This window comes from Cylas formicarius, unplaced genomic scaffold (assembly GCF_029955315.1).
Source record: "Cylas formicarius isolate icCylForm1 unplaced genomic scaffold, icCylForm1.1 PGA_scaffold_10__41_contigs__length_53128322, whole genome shotgun sequence".
Lineage (NCBI taxonomy): Eukaryota > Metazoa > Arthropoda > Insecta > Coleoptera > Brentidae > Cylas > Cylas formicarius.
This window is the reverse complement of record NW_026844214.1, coordinates 18,998,038-19,019,939: the sequence shown is the minus strand read 5'-3', so window position 1 is coordinate 19,019,939 and position 21,902 is coordinate 18,998,038. Positions and strand designations below refer to the sequence as shown.

The 21,902-nt window shown below is 32.4% G+C and overlaps 1 protein-coding gene across 9 annotated transcripts in view; it reads left to right on the top strand.

Moving 5' to 3' along the window:
- Nucleotides 1-21,902, top strand: part of LOC132708339 (steroid hormone receptor ERR2) — a 28,320-nt gene that overhangs the window by 4,317 nt on the left and 2,101 nt on the right. The window contains exons 1-8 of one of the 9 annotated variants that reach the window (XM_060680619.1): nucleotides 1,135-1,272; nucleotides 2,975-3,189; nucleotides 15,703-15,864; nucleotides 16,660-16,776; nucleotides 17,011-17,140; nucleotides 17,545-17,772; nucleotides 20,592-20,935; nucleotides 20,994-21,166. In XM_060680619.1, coding sequence (XP_060536602.1) covers nucleotides 3,124-3,189; nucleotides 15,703-15,864; nucleotides 16,660-16,776; nucleotides 17,011-17,140; nucleotides 17,545-17,772; nucleotides 20,592-20,935; nucleotides 20,994-21,166 — 1,220 coding nt within the window. In that variant the 5' untranslated portion in view covers nucleotides 1,135-1,272; nucleotides 2,975-3,123. The other 8 variants (XM_060680621.1, XM_060680620.1, XM_060680625.1 and 5 more) reach the window with 8 other exon arrangements.

Here is a 21,902-nt window from a genome sequence, read left to right as displayed (position 1 = left end):
TTTGATTACTTGTACTGCCAAATCCCGGCTTTGGTCTATCGACTAGCAAACCCAAATCTTTTAAAAAACGGATGTTAATACATTATTTTTATTTCTTAGTAAATTTAAATAAATTATATAGTACCACAATATGAAATAAATATTGGCGAATGTGTATCCAAATCATAATAATGTTATTCACCGCTAATACAAGTATTAAATAACTTATAAAATCTGCGATTTTGGTCTTTTCAAAAAGGTTCTTTTTTTTATAATACAATATTTCTGTGGTTTTGTTTTCTGAAAATATTAATTATTGTTGAAATGAAAAATGCGTATTCTGTTTATCGCATTTTTTTTTTCAAAAAATATTTCAATCAAAATTCATTAAATAAAAGTATTAATATAGTGTTGCATTTTGGAATAATAGATGATAATTATTATCGTTTATATTTAGGGCAAATTATGGCATCAAATAGCCAAACATTTTAATGTTCATCGTATTTCAGTTTATTAATCTCAGGTAGTTTATATAACATACCGCGGATACACCGTTCGGTGCGATCATTAGAATCACTAGAATCACTAGAATGGTGCGATGAAGATCTAGTTTAGTGTACGCCTTAAGTGGAAGCAGTCGTTTTCATTTATTTCACCAATAATAATTTGAAAATGGAAAAGACAACTCTAAAGAAAAAGTGAAAACCATTCTGATATTATATTAATATAAAATTGTTTCCACTGTATCTAGTTGTTATAGTTTATGGTGGGTATTCTCTATTCTATAATTTACTTACCACTATGGAAAGGCCACATTGCAGTTTTCAACATTTTTATAGGAAACTAAAAAAAAATCATTTACAAGGAATGTCAACTTTGAACTGACATATTTTTGAAAATGTTGAAAATAAATCGGTAACAACAGTTAATTAGGTGCTCATGGAATTTGCCCGAAATTCTCAGGTTGGCCTTTCCGAAAATCGCCGAAAAAATCGAATTTTTGGATACTGGGTACATGTTCGATTTTTATTGCACCAGCACGTGGTATCCGATCGGCGGTTCCACCAGCAGAACGTACGGCTGGTCATCGTTTAACGGCGTGCGGATCACCTCATCAGTGAACATTTGATTACCGTATGAGGCGGGTTGGTTTTATTTTTGAATCGGTGCGCCGCAAACACGAACGTCGCGAAGTTTTGATGTTAGTTTCGTACGACAAATTCAATCGACCTTTTGCAATAGCTTGATTCGATTTTTCGGGATTTTGTGATTTAGTGTGAAAGTTAGACTACGGTATACGGCAGCGATTTTTTAATAATGGGCTGTTCTTTGCAATACCGTGTCGTTGGTTAATAATATAGTTACATGGCGATTTTGATGTTTTGGAAGACTTTTGCGCTCGATGAAAACAAAATCTATGACGTATTTAGATCGCTAACTTTAATTTAATGACTGTATACTTATCTGTTCTACAGTACCGTATTCAGCTAAGGAGAGACGTGGTGAGACCAAACTATGGTCATATTTAAATCGAAAGAGCTTTTAAATACATTATTTGAAGCTTGAGTAAAAAAAAAAAACGAAAATGCCACTTTACTAGTTGCACTTAGATTTTTTTCAATTTTGTTGGGGTTGTGTTAGCTGTAGTTGACGTGTATGCCATCCTCTTAGGGTTGAAGTGCGCCTCTGTAACCATTTTTCTGTGATGTGAATATGAATTAGCTTTAATGGCAAGTGTTTCCAACATAATTTTGATACATCTTGTTGTCCACCCGGTTAAGTTTGATGAACTTAGACTGGAAACCTAATATAAAACACTTGTTCAAATGCGCATTTCCCATAAACGGGTTTCAGTCCAATCTCCTTATGACGGCCATACCATGATCGTTTTGGGGTTATTGAGGGTCTGTTGATCACCATGTTGCATAAAAATTATGCAAAATAGTACCGATCTCTGAAGAGATATTAAACCATAGCATGAATCGAGAGGGAGGTGTAAGTCATTCAAAATTACAGGTGCGCGAATGAATCATAAACTTTCAGGAAATTGCAACACCGCTTGTCTCTTGAAGTATATCGAAACTGCGGTAAATGTAAAATATGAAAAAAGACTTCCTTCAGTTGTACTGTAAACCCACAGTTGACGAGGTAGTCGATTTTAGTGTTACAATTATGAACAATAAATTAAAGTATATCTTTCTTACGGTTTACGGTCTTAAGTACAAAGAAAGATGAAATGTACTTATTTGTACCACGCGACAGAAGTTTTTTTTCTGCATCAGCTTTAAACATAGTAATTTGTTTTTTTAATATAGTACGTAGTAGATAGGACCACCCCATTTTTTGAACTATTTAGTTTGTTGAAACTATGAAATAGATATGTTTTATATCGAAAAAAATATATTCCAATTTCGAATCGAAAAATTTAAATAAAAGTAGGGGTTCCGATTCCAAAAAAATGAGAAAAACGCAATTTACTTAGAAATAAAGCAAAAAACTTCAATTATTGAATAATATAAAAATATATTGTGAAATAAGTGACAAATTCTCGTTTTATTGTTTCCATAGCTGTCATTTAGCGGCCATATCCGCTAAACATTATTTCAAATTGTCACGTTGACAATACTTTGGTTTAACTAGGAAGTCACGAACTAAAATATCAAAAATTAACTCCGATTTTAGACCAAACTAGTTTAACCCAGACTGAGCTCCTTTTTTTGCTCTGACTGTTTGCTTGGCTATGAGTTGCACAAAAAATAGCGAAATAACATCTCATTAGAGCATATTAGGTTTCTGCCAGGTTCAAGCAAGCGCAACATGCTTTGTAACTAACCGCGGTGCGCGTATTGCAATATATATGTCTATTTTCAAATTATTTTCGTTTGTTTAAAAATATAATCAGTCCATATCTTATCTTCAAAAATGTTATTTTACATATTTAAAGTGGACAAGTAGTATTTTTATGTGTGAACTGAAGTTTGCCTTTGTTTCGCAGGACTTTTCTCTCGTTTTCTGACTTGCACGTATAAAAAGTTATTGCAAAAGGATGTGATTCATTGCAGTAAAAGCACAGTTTCAAAAAAAAATAGTTGTGATTTTTGCACCAGAATAATCGACAGGAAAAACTTACACGCAGATTTTTGAATGCACTTTTCCTGTATGTGTTGCTTTTTGGAAGCTTTGAAGATGGATGGTTGGATGCAAGAAATGGTAAGGTTGGTTGAAGTAATCCAGTCACACAGGGACATTGTGAATACCTTTAATTGAGGCGATAACTTTTTATTATCTTTTGTGCGTTTGTTAGCGACACGACTAAAAAATCCGCCTTTGGAATAGGTTAGTTCTGTTATTTACAGCTGGCTCAATATGATTATGACGAGACCGATTATTTCCTCTGATCTAATTATAGATGAAAATGATGGTCGTAAAGCGACAAGGTCGAATTTTTTAGCTCGTTTTTCAGAGATAATCGATTTTTCCCCTCTGAAGTTAGTGTAAATGTTAGCGGTTTAGTCTAAAATTGCATCGGTATGTAGTATGTAGTAGTTTTTTTATGACAAATAGATGAAATCACTTTATTTCTACGCAATAAGTAATGACATTTGTTTTGAGATAAAGATAGACAAAATACATAAGCTTTTTAACAAACCAGGATACTCGTAGTATGCAGAATTTATACGCTTATAGTGTATTATGCAGCAAGTTCTGTAGAGGACGCGGAGCGAGTGTTTAATAATTTTACATTGTCTGAAGAAGTTTATAAGTTTTTTTTTGCTACGACGGTACTTATACATTATACATTACACATTCAGTTGACGTTCTAGAGTGGTATCTTCCGTAGAGCATATTTTAGATTATAGGCAGCAGAAAAAAACAAATCTTTATTTTAGTTTAGGTTTATAGGTTAGTTTTTTGTACTTATTGGGTTTTATTAAAGTAAATGTTGTTAATAATTGATATTAATATTATAATATGATATTATTGTCAGAACCAACACGAAATGTTAATTTCCATTTTCATTTGCATTGCTATTAGTTCAATCCACGTTTGTGTCTAAAATTTAAAAGAATGAAAAAAATGTGTCATTTTTGGCAACTTATCGTTTTTAGAGAAGCTGACAGATGAAAATCGCAATGATGATGATGGATACATTTATATTTTCTCTAGAAATCCGGCAATTATTAAAATCAATCCGAATTGTCACCTCACCGGTATTAATTTATTAAAAGGAATTTGAATTAACTCCAAGACTGAAAGTTTCTTTCTTATCTGTCAGAATCCGCTTCTAGTGTTTTTCGGATTTGTACAATTTGGTTGTTATTCACGATAACCTCGACCATAACCTAATTTAAAAAAATGTATTACTTAATGTATGACTAACACCTAAGGGTTAAGCAAAATTAATTCTGGTGGCTTCGGTTTTAGGTTTGGTTAATTATTCCGCATTTTCTATCGTGAAAGTACTAAAAATGTGTGCTTTATTATAAAAATCATATTTCTTTTTTTTAACTAAAAACTCACTTAATTATTTAATAGAACAAAAATGGTTTTTTGGAAATCCATAGATATTCTTGAATCTCAAAGGATATCGGGGATCTTAAATTTTTGAATTTTTTAGAAATACTTGGAGTTGGCAATTTTTTATTTAAGGGCATTTATTCAATACAGCTCCATATCTTCAACCCTTGAGAGAGGTCCTAAAATTTTACGTTAATTCTTTTATGTGGATTGAAATGGTAGCTGGTCAAAATCATATCGCTATCAGAAAAATGCCTTTAGTTGTCGTAAGAGTTTTTTGCTAATACAGTTATCACAAATTTGCATACCACTTTCATAGTATATCATGCAACAAGTTTGATAAACGCAACCTTAGCTACGAGTTTGATTTGCCACATGCTCAACGAGTGTGTGTTTTTTGTTTGAAATATTAGTTCTCGCTAAATTTTGTTGGGAATAGTTTCAAATATCCTCAGAATTCTCGAATTGGGTTAAACGACATTGTTTTAGTTAATATGGTCGATTGTAAATATTTCCATAGGCGTTCCGCCAATTTCTTGGCAAAATTAAAAAATAAAATTAGTTTAGTTATTGGTTAATGTGTTTCGAAAACCTCCTTGAGACGACTGTGTAAAAGGGGGTCAAAAAATCGTTTTCTTTTTTTGACTTCTGAAACCTAAAGATACCTAAATGAAATTTAAAAAACATATCTTTAGTTGGGATATAAAAGGTACTGGCGACATAATTTAAGTTCCAAATAATTTACAATATTTTTGTACTTCATTGTTGTTTTTGAAGCAATCATTATTCAGATAGAATAATTTATTAATTCGCCAAGCATTACTTTCCAGAAACTTAAATAACTTAAAAAGCAGTTCTTTTTTCTTTAAACAGAAGTACCTTTTTGTGGCTAATTGTTTAAAAAATATCATTTTTCAACAAAAACTTAAAAACATTCCCATCAAAAAATTATCATCAGTTTCAGAAATAATTTTTAACAAAATGCGATTTATTGGGGCTACTTTTATAGGCCGCATCTTGACAAATTATTTCTTGATTTTTGGTTGTTGTAGGTAACCGTCAATTGACCACTCAAATTCGATCAAAATGTTTTAAATAATATCTTGCAATTGTAGAGTGTTATCTGTCATTATTTAATAACGTATGTATTTTATAATAATTATTATGCATTTGTGACGTTCAATTTCGATTCGGGGAATCCCAATAAAAATTTCCTCTCCATCTAATGCACAATATAAATAAATATAAATAAGTAAATATAAATTCTTCAATAATTGTAGCTGGCCTTGTTTTCGAGTTACAGGGTAAAACATAAAATTTGCCCATTTCAGTTTTAAGCAAGTTAAATATTTATACATATTTTTAAATATCTAATCGACTTTTAAAAAATATACATGGTGTTTCATATACATTTGGTTTGAATGTCAAAACTGCACTGAGTACGCCATTTAATCTGGATTCTACGTTCTGACCAACTATCCTCGTAAATGCCTAAAGAAAAAGTAGATTATGCCAAAAAATGTTTGACAGTTGCTGAAAATCTGTTTGAGCCGTCCTTCTTAAGTTTGCTATATAAAATAGTAACTGTATAAAATATACAAATTATTCGTATTTTTTGTAATAAAATAACAACAATAAGATATTTTCGATCAATTTTTCTAAAGACTAAAATTTGCCTGCACATTTATTGAAAAAAATTTTTTTATTTATACTACTGTATATACCTTTTGCTCTATGGCAGAGTTCGGGACACACTTTAATTTAATAATTTCAAATTATCAATTTTAAGCAACAACAATTTTATGCTTTTCCCGGAAACTATGAACCAGTTTCAGTTAAGCTCTGAAGAAGCCAACAGGATGATTGGCAAAGCGTTAGCAAGTTTGATTCAACAGAAACCGGTGCAGGAGGAATCCAGAAACTTTTTGAAACGTATTACACTAGCCTGTGGAAGTTAACAATTTTATAAGGTTTTTTAAGTTTTAATCTTTTGGGCTTGGATATTTAAAAAAATTGAAATCTTCGCCCGGTACCTCAAAATGTAAGAAATCTTGATAGCTCATTTGCAGATCATAATACTATGTTTTAAAATGTCTATTTGTAGATATTGACGGTCACATGACACTTTCTGACTTTATTAGATGCTGACCGAAAGAGCTAAGATATACGACACTATAATCTGAATCTGGAACTGGAGCAATTGATAGTTGGTATAGCGCATTATCTTTAAATCTTTGAAGCACCATAATCCGGTGTCTCTACTTCATACTTCAAAATTCGCTTGCATTTATCAAAAACGTTGGTAGTTGGGTCAGTTATTTATTTATTTATTTTTATCTTACATTTCGACATTTACAATCAGCAATCTTATATAACCTGATTGCAATTATTTTCAGTGGATTTGTTGTTAATCTTTACGTCGGCTGCGTAATAGTGATAACTTTTTCCTAGTAACCTTGACTTTCGAAGATAGTGCTCCGATGACCTTTTAAACTTATTTTATTTCGCACGATAACCATATCATAATTAACTATTATGTCCTGGAATTTTTTTTATCTTAATAAAAAATAGTTTACGAAAAGTTTAAAATTTGAATAAACATTTGCCTTCATATTATATAATTTTCGCTATAGGACAACATGATTTTTGGGTTATTTTTATTTTCCATAATAGTCATGGATTAGTTAAAGTTCGGCATTTTTTAATTAAGCCTACAGAGTGTATGTATTGTATTGTAAAGAATTCGTTTTCATTTTAATAATTTAATATTTAAACAACATTTTTAGGTCGTAAAATTATTGGCTCTTTAATTAAAATAAATGAAACAAATTTTATATATATCACTCCTTGAATTATAGTGTGAAAAAGGATTCTCTGCAGTAGGGATAGACAGTCTATATAATTATTGATGAGTTTGTACAGTGTGACCATAATCCGTTCGATCCTAAGAGTCAAACAGTTGAAGTAATACGTTTTTGTTATGGAAGTAGTGTACACACACTTAAGTGTAGAAAAAGTTTTTCAAATATTTTGTATCTACTCGCAAAGACTGTTTTACGTTTTATACATGAATAGACTAATTTATTCTTTATAAATGTTCTAAATCTCAATCAGAACTAAAGGTTGATCCATTAAAAACAAAATAAAAGGGGTTATTCCTGATTTTATACTACCAGAAAGTTTGAATATCGCTGACATGTCCCATTTTGGAATCTTTTCCAATTTGTTTAAATCACACGTTACGATGGAAAAATTTATAAAAAAGAAATGATCATGAAAGTTTTATGCAATAGAAAACAATTGAAAACCAATTAAAAATTCAGCATTTTTAAATTCATAAAATTTATATGTATTAATAAATTGGTTGCAATTTTAAAAAGTTTTGCTCTTGCTATATTTTTGTTCCGAGTCCGTACTGTATTCGGAAGCCGATTAAAATGTGAACTGAGATTAACAATTACCGCTTTCCAAAAATTTTACCTAAATTCGTTTACCCGCAAAGTGAAACTGCGTTCCGCGAGGAATATTTATGGCCCGCAGCGGCTCCTTGTCGTGGGCGTCCTATAATACCAGATTCATTGCCAAGGTCAAGAGATCGCGCGGGGGCTAGCGGGGAAAGGTAAAGGTGTTTATGCTCACTACGTACAAGCAGGTCCGGATCCGTTTAACTTGTGGCACTAAAAATACAATTCAGTAGACCACTCGTGTGCACGCCGCCTACAGGACACTTCCCATAATTGACACTAACGTCCAGCTAGTAATTCCTAGTGGACATTGTAATACAAAATTAATATTTTGTATTATAACAGCAATTAACGTGAACAAACCAATGTGTTGAATGAGTACGATAATGAATTTGAAGATGATATTACTATAATCAAAGTAATGGTGTGGTCAAAGGGTAATCTGAACGAACGACGTTTTTGTTATGGCCACAACCTTAAGTACAGAAAAAATTGTTTTCAAAAGTTTTCCGAATATGTTGTATCTAAATAAATAAGAAATAAAAGTTCAGATTTTCACGAAATTATATATTTTGACATGACACGGTGTTGTCGAAACAATTGTCATGTCAAAATATATAATTTCGTGAAAATCTGGACTTTTAGTTCTTATTTATTTTGATAAATGGATTTTCTTCAAGTAAAAGCCACCTTAGTTCAATGTTGTATCTACTCACAAAAACTGTTTTCTGTATACCTTTCACTAACTTTTTGTAGTGCAGACTGTTTTAAATAAGTGCATTTTACGGAAAACTGTTAATTCTGAATCGGCTAAAAATTACTGGCCCGCGAAGAAATACGAGCATTATTTAGGCGTCATCGGGCGTATATCTTTGAAACTATAAATCATGTGATCGGGCATGTATGCCCGAACTTTTTTAAATATTAAGTTAGTGGCCTGATGATGAGCTTGGCATTAATTGGAACAGGTAATGTAACTATACAAAATTTACTAAATATGAATGGTCTATCTGCGACACACAGTGTTCACAAAACTTTTGTTTTGTTTGGATCTTCAGAGGTAAATTAGCTTCAACGTGTAATTTTACGAAAATAAATCTCACTGTTTGATTTTTCATTAATAAAATGGCTTTGCGTTGGAAACAAAAATACTGTAGTATGATGGCATTACTTTGAACTTATTATAATAAAGCTACACGTAGGAACTTACAATATACATTTATTTATGTTTATAAATCGTTCGGTTTGTTAGTTTATTTTGATTTGTAAGACGAAGACGACCGAGGGTATTTTTTTCATTTAGTTATTTATTTGGTATTTCAACCAAAACAAACTTGTGACCAAAGGCGTGTTTATAAAATTTTGTAAAAAACGAGTCCTTAATAAACGAGTGACTGAAGAGTTTATCAACATGTTTAATACTATACTTTATCTACGATTATGGTCAAAATCTACCGAAAATATCTAATCGCTTCCAAACCCGTGATTAAAATACTGGAATTGTCCAAAGTGGCTCGCGCCCGTGGGTATCAAAACTAACTTATTAAAGTCACACTTTCCGCACGAGTGATCCGTGTATAATTGAGTATTCTGGAGTAGGGAGTGGAAAAATATGTTAACTTAATTAGCCCCCAGAAACACACAAACGCAACCTGAGAGGTATTATAAGTCCTTATAAGTCAGAACTAGTGGAATAAAATATGAAAGAGCGCGTTCTGTTCAACTTTAGCCACGAGTTTGTTTAGGAAATAGCTAAACGCAACGGAGCAAGTGTTTAATAAATGGGTGTGAAGAAGTTTATAAACTGTCATTAGTTTTTGGTGCATTTTTGAAAAACAGCCCAAATGCTTTCACCGAGTGTCGTGACCATCAGAACTGATGACTAAAATCTACCGAAAACTCGGATCGCTCCCAAACCCGTGATTAAAATACCAGAAATGTGTTTTGATTGACATGTAACTTAATCGGTTTTAATAAAATACAAGTAAACGCACACGAAAGTTATGTTCTGAAAGGAACTGCTAAAACAATAAAGTCTAATTCTGCTTCAAAAATCCAGTAGAATTTGAGTATAAATTTTACACGTTATTTACTATAAAACCCAGGTGGCAGAAATCATTGAGGCGACTTCAAATCCGTTTCAAATATCGAAACTATTCAAAACTTGGCATAATCGTATTACTGCCATGTGGCCCAATACACGTGATGTATGAAAATGCAAGCGATGCGTATTGAAATCGTTATTATCTGCCTCCAACATCAGAACAAGAAGCTGCCAATGAATTATTGTTAACTTTTTGTATTGTGTGAAGTTAAAACCATTAGGCGTCGTAAAAAATGAACTTTAAGGAATTAGTCAGTAATACTAATTGTTTTTTTTTGTTTTCGTTACCATAATATGTAATTTTTTTCATTTGCGCAATACAGAGGCATAAAAAAAACACGAGTACATACTTTAATATTTAATTGACATTTTGACGACTACAATTATTAGTACCTAAACACATAACAATGATTATTTAAGTATGAGTTTAGGATTTTACTTTTATTTGTATATGCTATGTATTTATTATTTACTGCAAATTTGGACAAGTCCAAATATTGTTATGGAAGCAATTATTTTAACAACGGTTCCAAGGTTAATTTACAGTATTTTAAAATTGTAAAATGGGCCCTCGCATACAAAATATCGATTCAATAACTTGGAATTCTCAATGGGATGTCAATTAGCAATTGCCAACTGTAATTAGTAGCATTGTAGTAAAAAATGTTTTGCGTCAAACATTAAAAGCGAAAATAGGCAATGACGTTTCTACTCTAGGAATTATCTATTTCTTAAGTTCGTTGTTGCATGTTGATAATAAAATTATTGTGTACGCAAATCTCTTTCAAAAAGACCAGGCTGCTTTGCGCACTTCAAATTCAGAAAGGAAACATGTCGAAAGCTCCAAAGGTCATCACATTTTTGTGTTGTATTTATTTGTTTTGATTGAGGGATATACCGATTCTTTGTTTTTCTCCATTGGAAGTTAACAGTTATTTACTTGAGCTTTTTCAGCTCCTAATAACTTTTCAACCCTAAGGACCCGGATTTAGTACGACGCATATTGATTTGCGTTTATCGGTATAAGTCCAACGTTTTAGTTTCTAAGATACAGGGTATTCAATATTTTTATAAAATCTTTACGACATAGGCTACATGCTCATAATTAAGCTGATGCTCGTTATTTTCAACATATTCAATGGCGTCAATTTTGAAAGTTTATTGTGGCCAAAAGTTCAAAAGACTGTTTGTTGCTCCCAAACTCGGGCGGTAATATTCCGGATATATCCGAAGTGGTTCGCAGCCGTAGGAAACGAAATTGACGGGGTAAAATGACACTTTTCGCTCGTTAGATCGGTGTATAATTGGGTATTTTACAGAAAGAAGTAGAAAAAAAAACATTTACTATGATGTAATTACAATAATTATTGTGTCTCACCTATTGGGCGTACTCAATTATAGAATGAATTGCGATCACGGTATTTTTTCTTTTCTTACAAATAAATTGGCCTTCCATCAAGTATTTTGCTTTTAAGTGACAATCATCTTTGTTTTGTAATACATTGTTGTCATAATCTTTATTATTCGTTAATTAACTGTTTTTTAACTAACTTCATTGACTTTGTCTCAATAGTCCTTGGTTGAATTCTAATTTAAGATCAAAAGTCATTGGTGCAAGGTTTTAAAGGAGAATGGTATACTTTGTCTCGAAGTATATCATTCTCTTTATCGTCTTTATCGGAATAACCTGCAGACGGCAATAAAACCTCTGACCAATGGGTATTTTGCAGGACAGAACGTCAGGAACTGACTTCTAAGGAGTTTCCCAAATTTATGTGTGTTTATCTAGGTATAACAAAATCACATTAGTACTAATGAAAAATACGAAAACGACACAATATACGAAAACTACTAACTACTACTAAAGTTGTACTTTTTTTGGCTTATTTGAAGTAAATGGTGAAATTTGCAAAAAGGTCAGTGGTATGCTACAGTTTTTTTTCAATATTTTTCCTTTGGATACCTCCCGGCCGGTACTGGACTTCACAATTTTAATTTAGTTGAAGCAAAATTAGACCTTTATTTTATTAAAACCGGACAAAAAATCTAATAATCTTATAAAAAGCCGTTTTTTTTTAATATTTAACATCCAGCCTACCGATTTCCGGATCTACGTTTATATCAAGTTTTTATCTTTTTTTTTTGATGATGAATCTGGCAGTGACCCGGCCCATGCAATCAAAATCAATTCCTAAACAAAACTTAAAACTTCAATGGAAATAAAGTCTATCATAATTGTAATTTTCACGAAACAAAACCTTAAGGATAAATCAAAATACAAATACAGACAAATATTCAGGACCAAATAAAATTTCACTTATTTTTTATTAAAAGTTGGTGGTAAAAAAAAATAAACCTATAGGTAAAATCTTATGTATGACAGTTTTTTTTTAGGTTTAAAAATTAAAACAAATCAAGGACGTGGTTTCTCCACATAGGCATACATTTATTATACTTTCTTTCCTGAAGTTATCACCAAGACAAATGACAGTAAAAGCAACAATACAAAGAACAATACTGTCAATCGTCTTACTTCAGTATGTGGCATATATTATTTAAGATCAGCTATCTGGGGATAACACAATTGACGGTTCTCTGGGACAAATTGAAAACATAATTACAGCACATTTGACCAAAGTTGAAAATCCTTAAAACAAAAGCGATATAGCCTGTTTCGTTCTAGACAAGACAAGTTGACTCTTCTTATATTCTTTCTAAACTACGAATACCAAGACAGAAACCAATTGCTGCTAACCAATATCAAACCAAATTAACAAAAGCTATCCACTTACCAGCGAGTAATAAAGTGTATAGTTCCTTTTAAAATTTTGTACAAATTTTATAATTATTTTAGCTATAAAAACTTTTAAACGGGCACCATTGCATTTGTTGTACGCGGGCCGTCGTGAAATTTTCTGCTTTATTTGAAATGGCGCACATGGTCTAGAATTACAAGCAAAGTTTGCAATATATTATTAGAAATTTAGGTTAAAGTTGCAAAAATCCATTAAAATCCATTGAGAAACAATTAAATTGCTTGATGAGTATGACCCTTTTTTTTTTTGGAAAATAGTGAATTGTTAACTTCGTTCATATTACTTGTTTATCCCACAACCAGATGTATCGTCAGTATCCATTAAGTTGATTGAAATTAAACATGATTTTTGAACCTTCTCGTTTTCGTTTTGTTGTACTTGTGGTAGACAAAATTGGTGAAAATAGCAGAACCAGTCAGCCTTGAATGAGCCTGTTTGTTTTTTTTTCAGTCGTCAGCTCCCCCTTTAAGTTCAAGTGCAAGGCCAAGTTTTGTTGATGTTTCCGTTTACGGTGATGCCTCATCATCGTCATTCGTCTCGGGATTGATTGGTCGTTCGCGCCGTCTCGACGTTTTGAAATATCCCATTCGATTCGAATTTGCATTTCTTATTGTGGATGCGGAAGATAATTTATTAGCGTTATTTTTGTACCTATCACCTGCATAGAGGGTAGGCCCACGAATACTTTTTTGCGAGAGCTTTGATTACTACATTTAAATATGAGTATGGTGTGTCTCACAACAAATGTGTTGAATAACCCGTTTTACTATGCGTTTCGAAAAAGCTCCTTACTGGTATGTCAGTAATATTTCCATTATGTCACGTCGAAATCACTTGTCATTAAATGCAAAACAAATTGTGAAAAAGATTCATTAGACAAAAAGATTAAAAAATTACTTACTTACAAAAACGTCAATATCTTCGATAACGGTGAATTATTGAATGAAGAAAAAAAACGTAGTGATTTTCAACCTCACCGTCTGGACAATAGTGACAAGTATATGTATATACTAGGAAGGAAAACATTACCTTTATCAAAACCAGGTTATTCCTTCCTTAGATAAACTGAAAATGAAGCTGCAAGAAGATGAAACTAATATAATTATTAAAGTTATTGATATAAATGGGAATTCAATGTCGCAATCCCATTGATTGCGCGCTTTTAATTATCTTCAAAAAATTAAAAAGTATGGATCCGAAAACAGACGTATAATTTATGAATGGGTTGATTCCAGTAAAAAGTGTTAGACAAATCGCATAATAATGTATTATAAAATACATGTTATTATTAAATAATGATAGATAACACTCTACAATTGTAAGATTTTATTTAGAACATTTTGATCGAATTTGACCGGTCAATTAAGAAGTGGTCAGTCCCAATACTAATGTCAAAGCAGTGGCTTCAATTGCGGTGGGCGTGGCCGACATTTTCCGCCTGTGATCGATATTGCATTATACATTACATTATATTTATATATATATTATTTTATTAAAGATGATATGGTAATGAATGTAATATTAATAGTGAGATAATAAAAAAATTTAAGCACACTTTAGTGCCTTTATTATAATATTTATTTAACGTTTGTTTAACAACTGCCACGTTTCCAGATCAGTTTGAATGCGTAAAAGCCCACTATTCAAAAAAGGTAAAAGGTCGGATTTTGAGAATTATCGACCTATTTGTATCGTCCCGATTTTTGGGAAAATTTTAGAAATAATCCTAATAGAATTGTTATTTGATTATTTATTAAGTATATCCTTTTTTGTGAGGAATAGGGAACACAGTTTTTGCCTATACTACACATGCAGTTCGAAAGGTAGTGTCAGAGCTTCTTAATGGTCTTGGAAGATGGTGACCATGGCTCTTTACAATATTTCGAAAGTGTTTGATTCCGTCAGTCATGAAATTGTGATGAGGAAATTATCAACTATTAGCTTGTCTCAATATACATTATTATTTTTGAATCGTATTTTAAAAATCAAACGCAATACGTTGGCCTAAACGTGTGACAATTAATTTTTAAGTAATCATAAAACACAAAATTTTTAATTTCAGCCAATGCATCTCTTACTAAGGGTGACACCATTACTCTCCTTGGTGCCATCTTGGACGATAATCTTAATTGGAGTGCTCATGTTTTATGTAAAAAATTAACATCTATGCTTTTCGTGCTTAGAAAGTTGAAAACCACTTCCACAGCCTACCTGAAGCTTTCAATTAAGGGCGATTTGGAAAGGGGTGCAATTTTTCGCTTAATACAAAAATATGAAAGTTTTTGCAGTTCTAGACCAGGACGCGAAATAGCCTTTGCCTAGATGCCAAATCACCACCCTCTATTGCCAATTGAGTTGCATTGCAATTGCATTTGTTTGTCATTTTACATAAATTTTCCCAAAAAAGATTTAATTATGAAATTTTATTATTTAGGGGTTTTAGAGGCTGCAAAATATAGCTAGATTTTCGAAAAAATCGTTTTTACAAAATATTTGAACAATATAATGTCGTAGGATTTTCCATTTATTATCTACGGAGAGCGTGGACGGATTAAGATGCCTAATCAGAAGTATCCTAATTTACCACCTACGCCAGACGTCGAACTAATATTTTTACTTGTTTTTTCATATTTTCATTTTATTTTACAAAGAGTACATTTTTTGTATATCTAAAATGATTAACGGTGTTATCCTTGTGAAGTACAATAAGTATTGTTTAAAACAATTATTCCATTATTTTAATATGTTACTGAAATCGTCTAAAATTATCGTTACAGATTCCACGATACCAAATTTGCGTAAAACAAAATTTCATTTTCAGGTATCCATTATGACTGATCCGGGTCACGCTCCTGATAGTAATCCAACCATTAAAAAGGAGCTTGAAGGATTCACAGATTGTTCGCCATCAGATAGCAACATCTACTCGCCCACTGCCACTTCAACAGTAAACGATTCGAGTCTACACTCCACTGACATAAAAGTTTGTATTTCATTTTCTTACAAAATGTAATCCTCGAGATAGCAATTGAAATAAAAATTACGTGATTACTAGGATGAGGTATGTGATTCCATTTCATATAAAAATTCAATTTGAAATAAAAATTTAGTCAAAACTTGGTCTTCTTGGGATACTTTCAGAAATTGCTAACCTAAAATAGTTTGTTTATAAAAACATTAATTTATTGTAAAAAATGCTCTATTAATTTATAATTATTTTTGTAAAATAGTTTCCTGTTTTAAGGTTTTTGAAAAAACAAAAAATAGAAAGTCAAAATTTAGGGTGTGGTTTACCACTTATTAGTTTTGCTTCTGGAATTATAACGAATTTTTGTAAATATCGGATAATCTTGACATATTTGTCCTAGCTAGCCAGTAATTCTAAAAAATGTCAAAAACTTCGTTTATTCTAGATCCAACATAACATAAGTTCCTGTTTGTCAAAATTGCAAATAAGTAGTAACGCATGTGCAAAAAGTCACAAAATCTTTAATTTCTAATGAATTTCTAATACATTTATTTTTTAATTTTGAAATCCAAAATGCCAAAAACTCCGTTCGTTCTAGTGCCAGTGAAGAAAACTCACAAAATATTAAATTCATTTTTTTTTTTTTATGATCACAAATATTAAACGCCCGTGTATAAATAAACGAGAACAAGCTTTTTTACAAAAAACTAATACCTAAATGTGGCTTTGGAAATGTTGCGGATTTCAGCTTTTTACGAGGAAAATAATTTATTTCGAAAAACCGCTAAAAATGAAGTTTTTCGTCTCCAGGACATACAGTACCATGAGATATATGACTCCAAACATCGATCTTCTGCAAGTCCAGAACGACAGTACTGTTCATCGACCACACAACCTCATATGGATACAGGGATGGGCCTTGTTCCGGTAAATAGTCTGTTTATGCTTTTTTTATTTTCCAATGTTAAATTCACGGTCTGGTTATACAAATTTCCATGGCGGTCGCTCATTTTTTCTTGTAATAGCAATAATATATCTCGCGTTTTCCACCCATTCCGTCATACGTAATGAAACAATTTTTTTTGTTCGCTTTTGTGTCGGTTTTGACATGAACTCTTTAGAATTAATCCACAAACACGGAAAATTATCTTTGTTGTACAGGGTGATTCAAAAAATGACGACGATTCTCCAAGAAGACTGTGTTTAGTGTGCGGAGATTTTGCCTCTGGTTTTCACTATGGAGTGGCATCGTGTGAGGCTTGCAAGGCATTTTTCAAAAGGACAATACAGGGTAATATGATATTGTATTAAAATATTTTAATTATATAGGGTGGCTCATCGGAATCGTACAAGGAAGTACAACTTCCAAGAAAAGTTCTTCTGGAAGAATGCTGAAGCACGCCAAGTTTGTTTATGATGAGGACAATTTTTGACTTTAATATGATAGCCTACACGCCACCCTTCTAAAAAAGGCTATCATCTCCCATAAATTTCGAAAACAGTTTAGCCAAAATTTGTCAGAATCTGTAATATTAGAACTTATTTTTTTCAATTTATCCTAAATATGGACCTGAAATATTAAACTTAGAATTTGGGAGAAAAAAGTTACCCTGATGAGCCACCTTGCCACCACCAATATGTATGATAATTAAAAAGGCCTTGTGCACATTCTACTATATGTTATTAAATTTACAGGCAATATTGAGTATACCTGTCCTGCGTCTGGTGAATGCGAAATAAACAAAAGACGAAGGAAAGCCTGTCAAGCCTGTAGGTTTAGGAAATGTTTGAGATCCGGTATGCTAAAAGAAGGAGTTCGACTGGATAGAGTGCGCGGCGGACGACAGAAGTATCGCCGAAATCCCGAAAGTCCCTATCAGGTACAGGTCGTTACTGCACCGAGACCTCATCTTTTACTTGAAGGTAACTTTGTTTTTTTGATTATATCAGATTATTATATCCAAATAAGATTTGACAAATTGTTACGTTATACCTAAGACACATATAAAAACATTGTTTTCAGAGATTCTTTTATTAAGATGGAGAATTGAGAAATTTAGCTAATTTGCAACACATACAATTTAATTTTTAAAACTGTAATATCATTGTAAAAGTAAGATAAACAAGACTTCGACCATGTCGTCAGGGGCCCTAAGGTTGTCATAATTAACTCTTTAGAATAGCTGTAGAATGTGTGTGGATTCCAATGATGCCTGAACCCAGACAACACACTTTAAGTAGAAGATCTTCAGATGTTTAACTTTAAGGCATATGATACGCCGTTTGCTCATCTTCCACGCCCATCCCGCACTTATCTTTCTCATGCGATATTTGAGGTTGCAGTGTCAGGTAGACCAAGATTTTCAGGTTTGCTTGGCTCATGCCTAATAGAGTGTCGGTTGTCCCTTTTTTCTTGTGATATTTTTCAAATTCAATCAAAAGTTTTAAATAAAATCTTGCAATTGTAGAATGTTATCTATCATTATTTAATAATAATATGTATTTTATAATATATTATTATGCTTTTGTGATATCCAATTTTTCGATAACCCTTTTCAAGGAATGCCCGACTATGATACTATGCGTTTCATTTTATTCATTCAATGGGATTCATTCAATTTTTATTTTTATTATTATTTAAAATTATTTTGGTCACGGCCGCTTGCACTTCTTATATTGTGATTTGATAATTCGTAACAGTTTTCTAATCGGGCCTTGGGCCTCATTCATCTGTCCTTATCATCTAGAATCTGCCCGGGAAGTAATTTCTAGCAAGAATCTCCAACGTTATATTTTTTCAATAAAAAGTCGTGAATAAGTTAATCCACAAAAAAGTTAAAGTGAAATAAAAATTTATTCTGTCCAAAAAAAACAATCTTTCAAAATCAAAATATGAAACATTTACACACCTGCAGCGTTACCTATTCAATGGTTACAACATTGGAAATAAAAATGGCACATGTATATTAGTACGTTTTCTGATTTTGCGCAAAATGGTGCGCAAAAACTTTTCCTCTTTTTCTTAATTGGGGATTTTTTTTGCAGAAAAACACCACTTGATTAAAAATTAATGTGTTTTTCGATTCCCGTCTGTAAAATGCCTAATTACACATGATCTAGGGTGCGGGAAGCGTCACTTTACCAGGTCAGTTTCGTTTCCCACGGATCCGAGCCACTTCTGACATTTCTGGGATATTACCGCACGGATTTCTAACCCCTGTCAAAGTAGTATATTATGCAAAAAATGCGGTAAGCGGCATTTGACTCACGAGTTTATTTGACACCAGCGTAGCGAGTGTTTAATAAAAGAGTAACCGAACGTGTTGGATGTTATACTTTTTCTACCACCGTTAGTTTTTGGGTACATTTTCGCAAAACAACACGAATATATTCATTGACATGACCGTCAGAATTGACAAACGTCACAATTCAAGGCGTGGGAAATATCTCCGAAAACATCTGATTGCCCCCAAACCCATGCGGTAAAATCCCGGAAATGTCCGAAGTGGCTCAGATCCGTTTGAAACGAAACTGAAGTGGTAAGGTGATACTTCCTGTACTCTAGATCGGTGTGTAATTAGGCAGGACGGTAGTAAAAAATCTTTTTTTTTAACATTACCCTAAATATTTAACATTACAGTTAAGAAGAATAATTTATCAACAGAATTTTCATATACCGTTGTTTAGATTTCGGTTTTTGTTTTTCCGAGTTCTATTTAAAACTATTGGCCCAGGCCAAATACTTTTGAAGTAACGTAAGCCCTAGCCAACCTAGTTAAATAATTTATGAGAGTGACCTTTTTTGCATGCATTTTTAATTACTCAGATATAAGAAACGGTTACCAATGGGCATACGGATATGTATAGATATTTTGTTGATAAATTATGAACTTCCTGACGGTAATGAATTTTTTTTTATCTTTAAAAATTTTGTTTCAGAAATGATTTTTGATCATTGAAACAAATTGTTAAGCTTTAATAAAGCGGAATTTTTCTGCAAAATAAATTAAAATGATTTTTTTCCAGAGTAAATAGGTAGGAGGAAATAGATAGGCATAGGGAAATGTTAGAAAGAGTTACTCAGAATTTAAAATGTTTCGTCTGTTTCGAGTTAAATTGGTAACGCTGTAGGTGCGTAAATAATCCGGATAGGTAGCCCAATGTGAATCACCCTTCATACATGCTGCTGTTAACTCTGCACACACTACTAATAATTCACAAAATCTATCATTTATGTCTGTAGACTATTTATTTTTCGCGCGCAGATGGTCCGAGTAATATCGCGCTACCATCTGTTCTCTATCGAACGGTGTTTAGCTTTTGTAGGTGGCCAACGCCTTCTCGGGTTGAGTATAGAATGTTCGAGTTCTTTATTGAAAAGCGGCCTCCATAGTCAACCGCTCGGGCATGAAGTCCCGACGGCCCAGGTCGCTCGTCACATTCTATTCCAAAGTATACCATAATAACAATGCTTACCCAATCTATCGCAAAAATGTGAGAAGACGAGTGGATTTTTATTGTTAATCTCTGTAGCCGATTTACTCATTTTAAAAATGTGCAAAACATCTCTATTTATGCTAAATTTAGAAATATGTTTCTTTGAAAGTAGCACACAGTATTGACGTGTTCTCTGCTATTTTCTATCATTTCGAACTAATTTCACATTCACTTAAACTGAATAAACTAAACATAAAGTAACCCCATTGCATTTAATAATTTCCCAAAACTAGACTACTTTTCAGATATTAAAATGTTGGATGCACTTATATCATGCGAACCCGATTGCCTGGAAATCAACACGGTATTAGAAAGCTCGAAGCACAGAACGTTGTCTATTTTGAGCGATCTGTACGACAGAGAGTTAGTTGGCATTATTGGTTGGGCGAAGCAAATACCTGGCTTTACGGATCTGTCACTTAACGATCAAATGCGACTTTTACAGAGTACTTGGGCCGAAATATTGACCCTGACGTTGGCGTTTCGTAGTCTCCCTATGATTAGTTTGGGCCGGTTAAAGTTCGCCACAGATTTTACGCTAGATGAGAAGCAGTCTAAAGATTGCGGCGCTTTAGAGCTTTATCAGACAGTAAGTACACCAACGAACGAGTTGCTAGTAAAAAATTCAAGATTTTGTTTGGTTGCAGTGCTTCCATATTGTTGAGAGGCTTGAAGGTTTGGCGATGCTGAAGGAAGAGTATTACTTACTGAAAGCTCTTGTTTTAACAAATTCCGACGTAAAATTGGACGAATATCAGTCATTGAAAAAGTTTAAGGATGCAATATTGAGTGCGTTGTCAGATGCAGTTGGAATATTAAGGTATTTACACTAATTCCAAAATTAAAATACTAAATGCTTTGTTTCACTTTTTTGTTATAAAATGTTGAAAATTCTCAATTAGTTCTATACTTAGATTTGATTTTGTTTTTCTGTCTGATAGGATAGTTTTGGTTAGTTTTTCATGATGCGATGCTGCCGTTTCTTCTTCTTTAATATTTTTGTAATGACTTAGATTTTTGAAAAATTTTCAGATTTATGTTTTAAAAGATAAAAAAGGTGTTTAAATTGGCTCCAATTTATTCCCACATAAAGACATTGAGAAAATTCTGACCTGTAAAATTTGAGGGTGATAATGGATAATAGAAATAGTCCATAAATATTTGTTTATGTCGGCTGCAGGTTTTCAGTCATTTTATGTCATAGTTTCATAGTAAGTCTCGAAAAATAATAGTAGAAGGCGATAAAAATTACTGTCTCTATTGTTAGTGGTAGACAGTTTTTGCACCAGTTATAACAACGTTATTTCCAATTTGGAATAATTTTTGTATTAGCACTAAACCAAAAACTTTGAAACAAGACAAGAAAAAATCAAAAAATAAATCAGATAATTTTGGCAACAATTCAGAAAAATTATCCATTATTTTCCATTTATGTATGGTGTAATCTAGTGTTTGCAAAAGGATATTCAGCTAAATTGAGTATGAACCGTCCAGGTTGAGATAATATTGACCAAATTTAGTACCCAGGCAATCCTAAATTATATTTTTGTTTTTCA